Consider the following 15,377-nt stretch of genomic DNA (forward strand, 5'->3'; position numbering starts at 1 on the left):
CTGCCCTCTGGACACTCTCCAGTACCTTTACATCCTCTTTATCCTGGGTTGCCCAGAACTGCACACAGTGCTCCAGGTGAAGCCGCACCAGAGAGCAGAGCAATCACCTCTCTGCCCGGCTGGCAATGCTGTGCTGGCTGCACCCAGGACACGGTTGGCCCTCTTGGCTGCCAGGCATTTCCAATTTCACGCAGAAACGTTTTTTTAATCACTCTTTATCTCTAGTTTTCAGTTACCAAAAGGCACTCCAGAGGTGGCATGCCAAGTGCGTGCATACCTCGAGAGCTCCAGGAAAGAAACACAAACACATAAATGCGGGACCTATGGGCAGATGAAGAGATCCCACAGCTTTTGTAACCCCATCCCCCGGGACAACCGCCCCGGGTCGGGCTCGCGGGGCTCACGTGACGGCGCGGGGCAGCCCTTTAGCAGCCGCGTGCCGCAGCGCCCACCACCTCCGCGCTGCACGCGCCCGCCGGGCTGTGACGAGCGGAAGCCGCCCCGCGGCCGCCATTGCCCCGCCCTCCTCACGGAAGGACCGCCCGCTAACGCTGTCTCTGCTGAGGGGGGTGTCTCCTCCCCGCAACCCGGCGGCGGAGTCATGGAGTCCCGCCCACTGCCGCTGGCGCAGCGTTACGAGGCCGACTGGGCTCCTCCTCTTCTCTTCCCCACCGCCGGAATGCCGAAGCTCAGCAAGGAGGCCAAGCAGCGGCTACAGCAGCTCTTCAGGGGCGGCCAGTTCGCCATCCGCTGGGGCTTCATCCCTGTCGTGCTCTACCTAGGTCAGTGCCGGGCGGGGGACCGGCCGCACGGCGCTCCGACGGCCCGGGCGCGCGGGGCGACCGTTGGGGAACCTGCAACCGGAGGAGCGCGCGCCGCCCTCCATCCCGCCCGGGCCGTTACTGGCAGCGCGTGGGCTCCCTGCGGCGCGGGGGGGCAGAAGGAACTGCACGTGCCCTCTGCCGCGACCCGGACTCGGCGGCCCGCACGGCGCATGCGCCACCGGCCGAGGCCCGGGAGCGCTGAGGGGCCGGCGGGGACTAAGAGGCCCCTGGGCCCCGGTGTGGCGGCCTGTGTGCCCCACGGAGCACGGGTGGGACCTTACACTTGGCAGCACTGCTAGGTGGTTTTATTTCCTTTTTCTTTGAAAGTTTTTCTGCCCCTTTCCCGTCCTGGAGGCTGTTCCCGCGCTGGGTTGGGCCTGCGTGCCCAGTGAGAGGAGGCCTCTCTGGGGAGCAGGCTGAGCATGCAGTGGAGCAGCTTAACAGCAAACGGAGCTGTAATCCTCCATCAGTGACTGACTGCTTTAACAGGCTAGCCTGAGTGCTTCTTGCGGGAGGGAGTCAGGGTTTGAGGAGAAGGCTGGCTGCAGCTGGGAGCTCTGCTTTGTGGCACTAAGGAGGTTGCCGGCCTCTGGCTGATGTTGGATTTCCAGCTAGTTACAGGTTACAGCCTCCCCCAAAATGGCGTGGCTCCTGTTTCTGAACTGCTGGGGAGCATTCAAGGGATGCCTTGATGTTATGCCCGAAAGGATGTGTTTCAGTTGGTCTTGTCATGGGGCTGGCTGGGCATTGCTACCACATGGTCGTTTCTCCTGCTGAGTTTGGGCTCCATGCCATCAGCTGCCCTTGTTGAAGAGACTGACCTACTTAAGATAGGCACATGTGCAATCGGCTGGACACTTTTGTTTGCTTCTTTCACGACAAGGGGTCCCAGGAAGGGTGATCCCTGGGGGTCATCTGGCTTAGTTTCTGTCCTAACTCTGTTGGGCCTTTTGGGAAAAACATCTAAAACAGGCAGGTGTCTCTGCCTTGAATGCAAACGTGAAGGAGGGTTGGGACCTTGATGGGTTTACATCAAAGCTGATAGGTTGTTTTAATTAGTTGAGGGGAGTGCAGTGTCCAATTTGAAGGGATTTGATTGTTCACATAATAGATAACAATCAGGAAAAAGTTGGTCTCTTCAACAGTTACATACATACTTCAACAACTACAAGTAAAAGAAGTAACTTCAAACATTATGGTGAAAACTAATCGGCTGTATTAGGCTTCAAGTTTAAATACATTTCCATTTTTAGTTTATAAATTATTTTAAATTGATTATTTTGTGGGGGAGTTCTAGCAGTGTTTTGTGACCTGTTTCTGCTCTTGCTGGAATTTTCTTTTGAATTTACTTCTATGCTAGTACAAAAAAATATAGTCTTTGTTCTGAAAGACACTAGAGGAAATTACATAAGTTACTGAAGTACAAGTCATATAAAGCTATCTTATTGCACTTATGGTTGCACTAACATCAGGGTGTCTAGTATACTTCTGTTAAATAGCAGTGAGAAAATAAGTTGCAGTAGTACATACCTCCAGAAAATAAGCGTGCTGTTCTGCATCTACATTGCCACGTTATAAACTTTTCTGCTGTAATGAAAGGACATTAAGTGGAAGCAGATGGGAGGGGAACATGGAGGTGCCACCTTTGCTTGCCATAAACATTTGGAGGTGGCATACACTCAAAGTCTGTAGAGCTGGAAGAACCTCTTTTGTACTGGGATTACATTTGAATCTGGGAGGGAAAGTGTGATGCAGTGGAATGGCAAGAGGTTACACAATCCTTGTCATCACTGTTTCAAGGTACATTTTTGTGTTGACCTCTGAGTGTATGAAGTACATGCTAAACTAAACACAGGCAAGGAAATTATCAGAAACTTTGGGCTTTTAACTTCTGTGAAAGACTTTCTAGGTCAAGATGGGATGCTTGGGGGATATATGAGGGAACCTGGTATGTGAATGCAATTATAGGTCATTTGTCGGGTTTTTTTGTTTCATATTTTTTAAACTTGCTTTGAAGTGTCTTCTCCTCTTTCAAGTAGGTAAATTAAATCAGTACAGTTTTGTTAAGCCTGGCTTGCTTATTTAAAAGTATGGGGGGGAGATTGACACAGATGTGGAAGTGTGAATCCAGAAACACAGAAACATTCACACGCACAGAGTATGACTCCTAATACAACTTCATTAATTTTGAAGCAATTTTGCTGGAAGTATGGTAAGCAAAGAAATTGGGTCAGGAGGTTTAATAGTCTCAAATCACACAAGGTTATCTTCAAAGAGCTAACCCAGTGCCTGTGAAGTTAATGGGAGTTTTTCCATTAACCTTCATGACCTCTGTTTCAGGCAAACTGTAATTAATTATTTATTTTCTATAAACAAGGGATTGAATATATTTTTCAGATAACATCAGTTTCTAGATAGAAAGTGTAGGAAAGCGTGTGTTGAACAGTGCATGAATTGTATGATTCTGCTTCAAAACTTTAAATTTACTGTCAAGTAGGTGAGGATATTTGATATACTGAACCTTGAATTGCCCCTCTAGCATACATTTGCCTCAGTGAATTAGTGTTTGAGGCATTAGCTGGGGATGCAGTCTTTGTAATTAACTTTCTTTTAATTTTCCTAGGTGTTAGTAGATAGACACATGTCTTGTTTCTTTGTAAGTTTTAGTAGCAGGTAGCTTTTCTCTCATCCTAACCAGGTGAATGGTTCTAGTTTTAAGTTCTGCTTCAGATGTCGTTACAGAACATTGCCCCTTAGGATTCCAGGTGGTCGCTTATCCCAGTTACAGATGTCACTGTTGATACTGCCTTGCTAGGTTGCTTTCTGAATAATATTTAAAATCTGCATGTTTATGTGTGCATAGGTTTGTATGTTTTGGTCTTTGGGATAGGTTACTTCATTCATTTCACATAGGTAGTTGTCCCTGAATTTTAAGTCATATAAAGATGCAGGTAAGACTTTTTTTTTTAAAAAAAGAAATATATACACAAATCTGTACACTTATATTTATTTTCTCTACTATCTAACCCTGATAAGAATGCATACTTTTTGTTAAGGTAGTATACAACTTAATGAATCACTGTTCTCTACTCAGAGGGTTTTATTTTTGTTGCAATTTAATGGGCTGGAATAATTTTATAGTGATTTAACTACATAGGAGTCTGCACATACATATTTTTATATATGTATGTAATATATGTTTCACTTCAGGTTTTAAGAGAGGTGCAGATCCTGGAATGCCTGAGCCAAATATTTGGAGGTAAGTATCAGTTCCAGAGGTACGTGCAAGCCCAATGCAGGTAGTTGCCATTTTGGCTATAATCTCTGCTTGTCCACCCTGGACAGCAACAGTTGTGAAGGTTGCTTTCATCCAATGTTTTTAATTGCTTAGGGTAGAAGCATAGCTGGTTGTGGTTCTTGGCTTTTTTGTTTGCTTTTTTTTTTTTTTTTTAAGAAATCCAGATAGCATAACACAAGTTCTTAGAAGGATCTTAGAATTTTTCTCTTAATCTTGCATGATTTTTAATATATGAGACTTCTTGTATGTTTTGAGTGGAAGCTGCCACGCTAATCTGTTGTAGACATAGTTTATGTAAGTTTCTGCACTGAGGAATAACATTTCATCTTTCCAGCATGAATTTAAAACAAAACCCAGTCTCCTTCTGCCTTAGCATATAGGGCAGTAATACAGCGTAAGTGCTACATGAAGTAAAGGGCTATATCTTTCAATATTTGTCATTGTCGTGAAGCAAAATGTATTTTCTCATGTTGCCTCTTTATCGTGGGACTGTTTGTTAGTGCTGCAGCTTTGTGGCATTAGTAATACTTGTGGTACTTGAGTTTTATGGGAGGGCTTCCATGGGTCAAACTAGTTAAAGTTTTGACAAAAAGGCCACTCTTATTTTACTTGAAATAACGTGAGTTACTGTGCAGAACCAGGTTTCTGGTTCCTAAGACAAATAAGCGATGGACTGTATTGTTTGAAAAGTCATATATTAACTCTTCTAGCTTCGCATACGTACAATGTATAGAAGTCCTATCTTTAGGATTCAGTGATTCAAGAGAGCTACTTTGAACAGTAGAAAATACAAAAGAAAAAAAAAAGTGCCACGGTGATCTTACAATTTCAGTAAAATCTTCAGTTGTCTTAATAACTAACTTGTTTGCTGACAGTCTTGCTATGTTCAGCTTCACTAATGGTTTGAGACTATTTTTTCTTGAGGGTGTGTCTGCACAGCATAAAGTATGTATTTCACACCAGAGTGTATGTACATAGGTACCAGAAGCCTTTGTTGGGTCTAAGCTGAAGCTTGTAGACACTCATTTTTCTGGGTGCCTGTGCATGCTCTGTAGGCTTAAATTTTGCTTTAAAGTTGGCTATATTTCAGTATTTTGGCAGGTAGCATTTTTTCTATACATTTACAGGGCTGTTCCTCCAGACTTTTGTTTTACAAATATACATTTAAAAACAAGTACATGCTGCAAATCTGACTTTCGTTTCCTGCCCCCTCACCTTCCAGTCTACTCTGGGGATGAAGGATGTGGCAATCCTGTTCTAGAACCAGCCGATGGACAGAGAAAGTGTCTGAAGATACGTACATTCCGGAGGATGAGGCGGACACTTACACCAGTTGGTTCAATCAACTTGCTAATGACATGGGTTGTACATACAGCAAAATGGAGTTTATATGGACCTAACTTATTTGCATTAAAGTGTAATTAAATAAATACAATTTGAATGGATGTGCGTTGATTTTTAACTCTTTACGTATTTAGTAATTTCTTTATTGCAGAAAGGATAACCTGTTTTGGTACTTTTTAAATCCAAAATACGGTGACATTCAACTCCTCTATCCATCCCTGTTATGATGGTCTTTTGGGTAAAGATTCTTCTTAATCTTCACAATAACCAGAAAACTGAGCTAATGTTTTAAACCTCAATATTCTTCAATGATTTCTTGCCTGAATGTTGGTAAGCCTCTGCAGCTGGTCAGTATGCTGAACTGCGGGGATTTTTTGGCGTTTTGTTTGTTTAATCTTTCCTTTTGGATTTGTTCATCTCTGGATACCTTAAGGACTGAGAGGTATATATGTTTTTTCCTACCTTAGTCATATAGTAAAAAGTAAAATGTATACTCTTCTGCCCAATTTACCTTTAAACACCATGTAAATTTTCTGTAATTTGGGATGGGCTGGGACGGTATGACAAAAGTGCTGTCTGTGTGTGTGTCTGTGTATATAGTGCTCTTATTGTAAGAGGAAGTTATTAATGTACAACTGAATGACGAATACAGGTAGACTAAACAAGGTATATATTTTTACTCCACAGTCTTGCTTGGGGAATATTGTTGGTTTCATTTCAATTGGTTTTCTCCCTTTTAAGAATGAAATTCAAGTACTGAAAGGGCAACAGGGTGGTTTCTGTTAAATAGACGCTTCATTGGATAAATTACTCTCCTTTAGGACTGTGCAGGCTAGTTTGTATCAATGAAGTGATTTATTTATTTATTTATTTTAAAAAAGCTTATTGACTCCAGATTATCATTGCAGTGAAAGTATAGCTTTCAGTGGCTTTTTTTTTTAACCACATAGATTTTCAGATAGTTTTTACATTAGTTAAATGTTTAAGGATTAGCTAAATATTTAAGTATTCCTCAGTTTCTCATCTGCTATGAAAATTAATGGTAAAATGTTACTGTGTTTAAAGGGCAGTTGTGATTGGAAAAAAAATGATAAATGAGCCAAGAGGAAAAAATTAAATTAAGAGACAAAACTTGGGAGGAAAAAAACACGTGGGAAACATTTATGAGAGCTGGTGCAAATCAGCATATTCCTTAAAATGCCATTAATCATGGTAATTAAATCAAATGTCATGATATAATGAAACAGCTAAAGATAGTAGACTGCTGATGGGGAAGTAGAGCAAGAAGTTAATGCAGAACACTTCTCTTGTGACCCTCTATTTTGTTGGTACTGCAGCTTTTCTAGTGCCTTTTTTTCTAATGGTAACTTGAGAATAATGTAACCACTCATATCTTAAATTATGAAAGGAGTTTAAATTATCTTCCTTTTTCTTGACTGATTCGAATTACAATAGTAATGAAATAATCTGTTGGTACTTGGCAGTAACTTCAGTCATGATCAGGAGCATTTTTATTCTGTTGAATCTATTGGGATAACTTAAGATATTCTATACTAAGGGATACAGTATTCAGTGTAAAATAACTCAGATTTCTCAAAGTCAGATTTTGTCTTATCAAGGGTGTACAATACTCACAGTGCTGCAGCGGGTGGGTGGACCCATTCACCTGCAGGAGTGTATTTCATGTGTTCAGTTGTGTGTCAGATGTTTGGGATGTGGTTTGTGGGTCTTAACCACCACATGGTTGCTCTGTTTGCTTTCCAAGAATTATAGTATTTGGCAAGAGGCAGAGAAATAGGGAAGTGTTTTTGTCTCTTCTGTTGAAAGTTTTACATAAGCATGGATATATCAAGCAAAGACCAGATTCTTTGACCTCACCATGCTGAAAATTTCCCTTAAAAGTAGTTGTAGTGCAGGTTTTTTGAGACTTAGAATTATTGGATAAATAAACACATTGGATAGCAAATTTTGGTAACTCACTGTGATTGTGGAAATAAGTGAAGTTATTGTTCTCTTAAAAAAAACCCCAAATGTGGTGCAGGAAAGTCATTAATGTAGAATCTTTGGGGTTTCAAATCAAGGAAAAGTGTCTTTCATAGTACAGTCAAGTAAAGTTAAATTGAATGCCAATATGTAATATAATTTTTCATTTGTACAACCAGATAGTGTTTCATTCAGTATAGCTCTGTCTCTGTAACCAAAAGGTGAGTGAAACTCCTTAAACACTTTTTCACCTGAAAAAAGCAGAGTAAGTATTAATCATAAGTCTTTGGTAATTAGTTGTAAGGTTGCAAAAATCAGCATAGGAGAAGATTTTTTTTTTCTCAGGTTTAAAAAGGAAGGAATCTTTCGTAGCAGTGTCTTGAAATTACTTTTCAGTTACTGTTATTTTCATAAAATTCAGATGTGCTTATATGAGCAGATCAGTGCTGAAGTTATATGTTAAACAGATTCCTATAAAGAATCTTAATTCCTTAAAATAACTTCAGCAAATATGTTAGGTTTATCATGACTTTGAGGTTTTTTTGTGGTGCTAGGGAGAAGAGGGCAGGTCTGTGGAGCAAACTGGAAGGATTCGTGTTTGTCAAGGCTGCGAGCTGGGGACTTCAAGTTGTGTGTTATTTGTTCCAAGTGTTTTAATCTCTAGTTTTTGTTTTTCTGTCTTTCTCCCAGTAAAACTGAAAGTTTTATTTTACTCTTGGATGGGAGACACTTCAAAAAGAACAAGCATGAGCTCCCCTCCTTGACTGTATTGATCTCCGTCAAGTGAATGAGTGGATTCTTTCCTGTAATGGGGTTTGTGATGCAATCCTGTGAGACTACTTGTGAACTCGTAGTGTTGGAATAAAGTCAATGAGTGTAGTTTATTGAAAACAGAGCTGTGACTTTGACAGCTGACCTCAAGCCTACAGTCTGAGATGTGTGAAATATAATCCTTGGTGCTTTCCTGTGTGTTGTGGGGATTGTACTAACTTTAAGGTATCTTCATCTGAACTTATCTGGAGGCACAAATTGTTCAGCTCTGCACCGTGTGCCTGAGAAGTGGAGATGGAGTGTGCTTGTGGTTGTCTTGCTGTCAAGGAAATACGCCAGGTAGGAGACTGTCTCTGCAGCCTCTGGTACTTGGTGCTAAACAATCATACAAGGAGGTGAGTGGAATGTTTCTACCTGGATGAGTCTTAGGAAGATTGCCATCCTCATTATGCTCTTTGCAAACATTGAAAGCATCTTGGGATTTTAGTGCAAGAAGGATGCTCTGTTCTCCATCTCAAGTGGCCTGCAGTCCCATGCCCATGGTCCTTTCACATCAGGAAGACAATGTTTCTCCTGTCAGAAGGTGCTGGTCTGCCTGTTGGCCTCCTGCGAGAGGGACAGTGGCAGGAATGTCTTTTGTTTGGTCGCCAAGGAGGGTGTCTGCAAACAAGGGATTGTCTTTAACCCAAGACTGAAGAAATGGGGTGTTTTTCCTTCTCCAGCTGAGGCCGTGCCTGTCATACGAGCAGTGTCAGGAGGTTATGACAGGCAAGGAGCAATATAGTATCCAGTCTTCTGAATATCTTGTTCACTGGCAGACTAACCAAAATAGCTGGTGGTTTTACTATTCAAAACCAATGTGTATATTTTCTGTCTTTTCTATATTTTTTAAAACAGCTTTTCCCATCATTGTATCCATCTAGAGTGTCAGAATATCCATTAAAACCTGGTAATGGTGGTGGGGACAGCAGCTTTTCAGTCCTTGGTGTGACAGCTCCTTTAGCAAAGCATCTCCTACAAGCTGTGCTTTGAGGAGCTGCCGTAGGGTGTGGACGTAGCACACAGTGCAAAGGGGAACAAACAGGTTGGGCTAAAAGAAATGGAGGAAGGAAGGGAGAAAGTTGGGGTCCTGAAAACAGAGTAAAGACAAGGAGGTTGGTCAGAAGAAGAATAAGGAGTAGGAAACATGGATGAGGTTTTAAAAGGCGAAAATCAAGTATGAAGTGAGCAAAAAATCAGGTGTGTATATGAAAGAAGAAGCTGCAGAGCCACATGACTCTTGGTGTGTGATGCTGAGGGAGTCTTGTGAGTTTGGTGTTTGGTCTTGGTGAGTTTGGTTCTTGGTCTTGTTGTGTGGATTGGGGATCTCCCGGAAGTAGGATGTGAAAAATGTACCATATAGTGTAGTCACTAAATGGGGAAAAAAAAAAAAAAAGAAGATATCTGACTTTCAGTGTAAATTGGTTCTTAATAAGTTAATCTACAAAGGAACCTACCTTTTTGCTCTAAAAACTCTTCAAGGACTGGCCAATTACAAGGTAAAATTCAAGGACCTTTAGAAGAAGTATTCTGCTACAAATTTCTGGTGTAGACATGGCTGGTATAAAGTCACTGTACTATATCTTGTCATGGTTATAAAACAGAGGGTATGTGCTTTTTTCTTGAATTAATTCATCATCAAAGTTCATGTTAACTTAAACCTATAGCTCCTAAATGTGAACTCTGCAGACCAAAGCAACGTTCATAATTTTATCACAACATGTTGGCAATGGATAAAAACCAACCTTTGCTGCTTTGTGCAGCCATCTTACAAAACGGCTGCAGATGACAAAGTGCTTCTTAAGATGTTTTTTTATTGCATTGTGTTGTCAGTGAAGCAGGGATCTAACACATTGTTTTTTATCAGGAAAAATTGCTAAAACAAACTATACCCTGGATATTTTTGGAAATTCCAGTCTGTAACAAGGTATTTAAGCTATGATTATACTAATGATATATTTGGAAAGAAAAGCTCATTACGTCTGTTTTCACCACAGGAGGAGAGACCACATCCTGGTTAAATGTCATATGACTAATTTAATTTTTACAAGTGACTACTTAATTGCAGTTTCTAAATACTTTTCCATGATGGTGTGCAATGCAATAGCTGTTTCTTGGTTAAGCTTGTGGTTTACATGCATTGTTTCTTGGTTATGCTTATGTTAATTCAGGATTAGGGTATGGGTAAAGCAGAGGGAATGCTTGTCTGCTAAGTGGAAAAAGGTATTTACTCTCTGATTATTTCTTCTGATTAAGAAATCAATTTCAAGTTTCTATCAAGAGTAAGAATTTCAAACAACTGAAAAGCAGGAAGCCATTATTAGCCCGAGAAGTCAGATAAGCCTGATTTTTCCCAGCTATGTTCCAATTCTGTTTCTCAGCACCCACTTTATTTTTGTAGAGATCCCCCAAGTGGTGCACGTTGTGACAGTGCAACCTGAAAGCAGCCCCTTTCCAGACAGACTGGAAGATTGCCTGCGCATCTGCCTTTATCCCAAATGGTCTCTCTTCTAACAAACTCTTTCTTTTATAGCCCTGTCCCAGGTCAAGGAGCTATATGATTAGGTGGGCATGAGTCTTGCAATTTGAGGGACATCTTTGATCTTCATTGTATTTGTTAACACATGGTAACATGGGATCCACAGGCATAGTCAATATATGATCCCTTTTCCCTTTACATCTTGTCCCAGATTGTTGATAGAAGTCAAGAGGAAACAAAGACTTGCTGTGCCGTAGTGATAGTGTAGTAGCTAATTTTTCTCTTTGAGCTGGGATTTAGAGCTTTTCTTGGGTGACTTTACTTTTTTGTGTGTGTATATTCTCCGGGATAATAAAACAGTTAATATAAATAGGGGCAATACAATGTATAAGCAATTTATGCGGTACAGAATGTAGAGCAGCATCTATTAAGAAGTAAGTTTAAAGAGATAAAGAAAAAACTAATCATAAATACATTCACAGTTATTGAAACCAGTCAGAATTTTGCACTTGTTACAGTTGAAATTAAATAAAATATTGAAAATGCTGTCAGGTAAGCACTGTCTAGTAGAAATATGTATGACTGGGCAAATCAAATATAATATTTTGCAAATTGAAGATTTATGTTTAATTTTTTAAAACCAAATTTTCTCACAGAAGATTGAATCTTCTTAGATTCTGGTCACCAAACAGAAATTCAGGTTGCAAAATTCCTGTAGCATGTTATCTGATGAGATTGCCAAAGTCAATCTTTAAAGTATACTGAGATTTGGTTAAATATATATAGATTACAGAAACTAGTTGGTTTTGTTAGAAGTTCAAGGAGGAAATGGTATTTCAGTGTTGGGAGTCTAGAAGTTGCATTTTCTGGGTATGAGGAGGTGGGTTTTGGTTTTCTTTCTATCAAGAAGAAGAGAGTTTCACTGAGAGAGATCAGAAATTTGTTAACTAATGATGTGACTCAAGAAGCAAGGGTTTACGGAAAGCTTCCCACCCAATATTCTAAGGTTGGTAGTAATATATTTATATTTGGCAGCACTTCTTGACCATTGGGATCTGACTTTGATGTACTCTATTGTACACTTACCTTTCCACCGGTTTATCTTTTAAATTGAATGTGGGAAGAATTATTAGTTACAAATAAGAGTGGCAAACTTAGGGGGAATTTTCCCATTGAGTTAAGCCAGCCTAATGGCTGCCGAGAGGTGATTCTGCCCCCCCTTGCTTCACAGGTGGCTGAACTCTTGCATCTCTTGTAGCATCAGCTCTGTCTTGCTCACCTCACTTGCTGTTAGCCGTTCATAAAATCTGCGAAGGTACTAGAGATGCAGACAGTCTTTTTCCAGTAGCTGCTTTTCTTTCCGCCAAAATTTAGCATTTTTATCAGTACATAGGCTTACTGGGCAGGGGATGGTACTGCAACCTGGGAAGTGGATCAGGCTAAAACGTTTTCTTGTGGTGTTGTGGTTTTATTTGTTTATTTATTTTTCTATTTAAGTTTCTTCTACATCTCATGTAAAAGTATAGTTAAACAATGGATAAATGATACTTCAGAGCCTGTCCTTGCAAAAAAAAAATAAAAAAATAAAAATTCTGGATTAGAGATCACTTTAGTATTAGGCCTTTAATTTTTTTTTTTTCACTCTTGTGTAGCATTTTAGTGTCATGTCCACAGCACCAACTAATATTTTGTTTCTCATCTTTAACATTGTATTTTAATACTGTGGGCTTTTTGTTGTGTACTGCAGAGTGTATGTATGCTTTCTAACATCACTTTACCTTCTTCCTGCATTGGGAAAGCAGATGCAGGAGGAAGGGAGTTAGTAATCTGTTGAGCATTCCAGAATCTCTGTGTAAGGTTAACAAGTAGGGACGCAATGGGAGCATGGGGAAAGACTAGATGGGATCTGCAGAGAGAGGCTGGTCCTGTATAGTAGCAGCCAAAATACTTCTTTACTGGGTAGTTCCCTAGTTTTTACAGGCAATTATTTGCAGGTCTTCTTGGGTTTGGGTTTTTTTTTTTTGCCTTGCTCAGTGAGTTAGCTGTCAGGAAGAGGTTTCCTCAATAGAAGCGTTGAGGTGTTTCATTGTTGCTAAAAGTTGCATAGTTATTTTTGAGGATTATAAGAGTTAGGGATGCTCATTTTTACTATTGTTCTGGGTTTTTTTTTTAATGTGTTTGTGCTGGTCTACCAACTACAACAAATGTTCACTTGTGTTTATTGATGATTGTAAAATGCTTTCTACACAGCAAACCTGAAAAAGGATGATAAGTTGGTTAGTTTAAGAGGCCTAATAGCATGCTCAACAGTGTTTAGTTCTCTGACCTCCATATGAGTGAGTCTTCATGTGCTACAAGTGCCAATGGGTGTAGATTTCAGCAAGCGATGCTTGTCCTGAGGACAGTCCCTGAAGGTGGCACGGTGACAGCAAGATGATGACAGCAAGGCATCTGCTGAGCTCAAGTATCCTGAGAATTGTTCACGGCTGTGGAGGAGCCACAGGTAAAATAATGGCAGCTCAGCAGCAGCATCAGCAATACCTGTCACCCCAGGAAGGACTTGAAGTTGACCTCCCCACTCAGCAAGTGGTGATCTTTTTTCATCTTCTGCATCCTAAAATGTATTATTTACATCTTTACTAGAACGGCGGGTAACCCAGGGTGGCCACCAGCTGAAGGGTGCTGGTGGGAAGGTGTGGATGCTTGTCTATGAATTGTGGGAGACTTCAGTACCCTGTATCTTAGATGCCTCCTGGAATTTAAGGAGGGAATCTGTGAATTTGTTTACCTGTGGTGTACATAGTAACTAATGGTTATCTCCAGTAACCACCCACTGCTAGGAGAGGTGAGAACAGGAGATGTCTTTTTTTATTTTTATTTTTTTCCCCTTCCATCTGTTCTCAGATAGTAATAATAAAGTCCTTAAAATGTCCAACATGGGATCCACAGTTTGTTTTCCTAGCTATTATGGGCATAATAAGGGCCAGAATGGTCTCTAAGTGAATGGTTACTAAGAAAATCTCTGTGAAGGTGAGTTGTGAAAAACCCAAACCAGGCTTTGCTATGTCTCCTAGAGCACATGCCAGGACAGCTAAACCAGGATCTTGTGTGTTGTGAGAAAAAACCATTCACCGTAGACATCTTGAAAGGGAACACCTTGAGGTGTCCTTATTCCTTCGTGAGATGTTGCACAACTTGAGATTTTGGTTTTACCATATTGGGCAAAGCCTTGGTTTGTTTTGTTTTGAGCCTCTTTGAGATGTGGGCTCTGGGTGGACTGGTCACCGTTTTGGCATCCCCAGCGGTGGAATGCGCGTGTGGATGATCACTCAGAGGAAGAGGAGAGTTTACTGACATCCTTATTCACATTCCAGGGCTTGCCTTTCATCCCATTTGCACCGCTGGGCTGCAAGAAAGAGAGACGGTAATTAATGTTCCACCACTTGCCGGGAGAAAGCTTGCAAAGCTCTTGCTGTGCTTGCATCCCATGTGCGTGTGCTGTGAATTCTGCTGAGTTTGGGTGTACGAGGTGCCTGCACAGCCACAGCGATGGGATAATACAGCTGAAGAACACTTCAGTGGTTTGGTACTCAGGCTAAGGAAGTGTTGGGGTTTTTTTTCTCTACAGTATTAAATAATTTGCATTGGTGTTATGTGGCCTATCCATGCTCGTGGAATATAAATGACAAAAGGCAAACTACTTTAGATCGTCAACGGTCATTGACATCTCCACAGCAATATGCTGATTTATATCAGCCAAGGAAAGAACCTAAGATTTTTTTTTTTTTTTCCAGCTTCTTGAGGGACGGGGAGAGATGTTTAATCAAACTTGGAAAATTCCCTTGGATGACAGCAATAAGTCTAATCAGATGATAGTATTCATGTCAAAGCTGTTCATGGGGTATCTTAGCATTTGTGTAAAGAGATTGCTTGACTTGTAAGCAGATGCTTATGAACAATTACAGTTTTATGGCCTGTTCCTTATTAAATATAGGGGACTCATTGTTCGTTTGTTTCTCAGGAGCAATGATGCTTTATCATGTTCATTCTGAAGTGCCATGTTCAGTGCATCTGGTTCCTTTATATCCCATTTTAAGAATTTTTTTTGTTGATCTAGCTGTCTGCGAATGTGTGTATATATGTGCTATGCAGATTACACAGATAAAATTTATATTCTTGAAAGTGTTTTTTTGATAATTGCAGGTATTAAAAAATCACATGCATTAGAGTTCCTTAGTCTTATTTAAAGTTCAAGCAGGTTATACACGTGTTGGCTTTTTTTCAAATCAGCTTTTATTTGTTCTAAAAATATAAATAAGTCATAAATACCATCTCAAATATTTTAAAAGCATAAGTTATACAACAATTTTTCTGGCTTCTAAAAAGATTTTTTGTTGTTGTTGTTGAATATGTTATTAAATAAGTCGGTGTTCTCAATTATTTCTAAATATCAAAAATATAAATAAGAAACATTAGAAACAAATAAATATTTTAAATACAATAAATAGATTCCTAGAAGGAAATGAGAATATATATAAATGCAAATCATTGTTACTATTTGTGGTTCTTAAAACAGAACAACACTGTCATCTGCCACATGACAGATTTGTAACAAAGGATTGTGCCTGAATTAAAACAT

The 15,377-nt window shown here is 40.2% G+C and overlaps 1 protein-coding gene across 1 annotated transcript; it reads left to right on the forward strand.

The window, feature by feature from the left end:
• The first annotated feature begins 600 nt into the window (after positions 1 to 600).
• On the forward strand, positions 601 to 5,567 carry TOMM7 (translocase of outer mitochondrial membrane 7). The gene is made up of 3 exons (XM_080339161.1): positions 601 to 782; positions 4,035 to 4,083; positions 5,345 to 5,567. Exons 1-3 carry the CDS (start codon positions 602 to 604, stop codon positions 5,358 to 5,360), a joined length of 246 nt encoding a protein of 81 aa, XP_080195287.1. The 5' UTR covers position 601; the 3' UTR covers positions 5,361 to 5,567.
• Positions 5,568 to 15,377: the final 9,810 nt, after the last annotated feature.

The sequence above is a fragment of the Nesoenas mayeri genome (assembly GCF_963082525.1).
Source record: "Nesoenas mayeri genome assembly, chromosome: 2".
NCBI classification, from domain to species: domain Eukaryota; kingdom Metazoa; phylum Chordata; class Aves; order Columbiformes; family Columbidae; genus Nesoenas; species Nesoenas mayeri.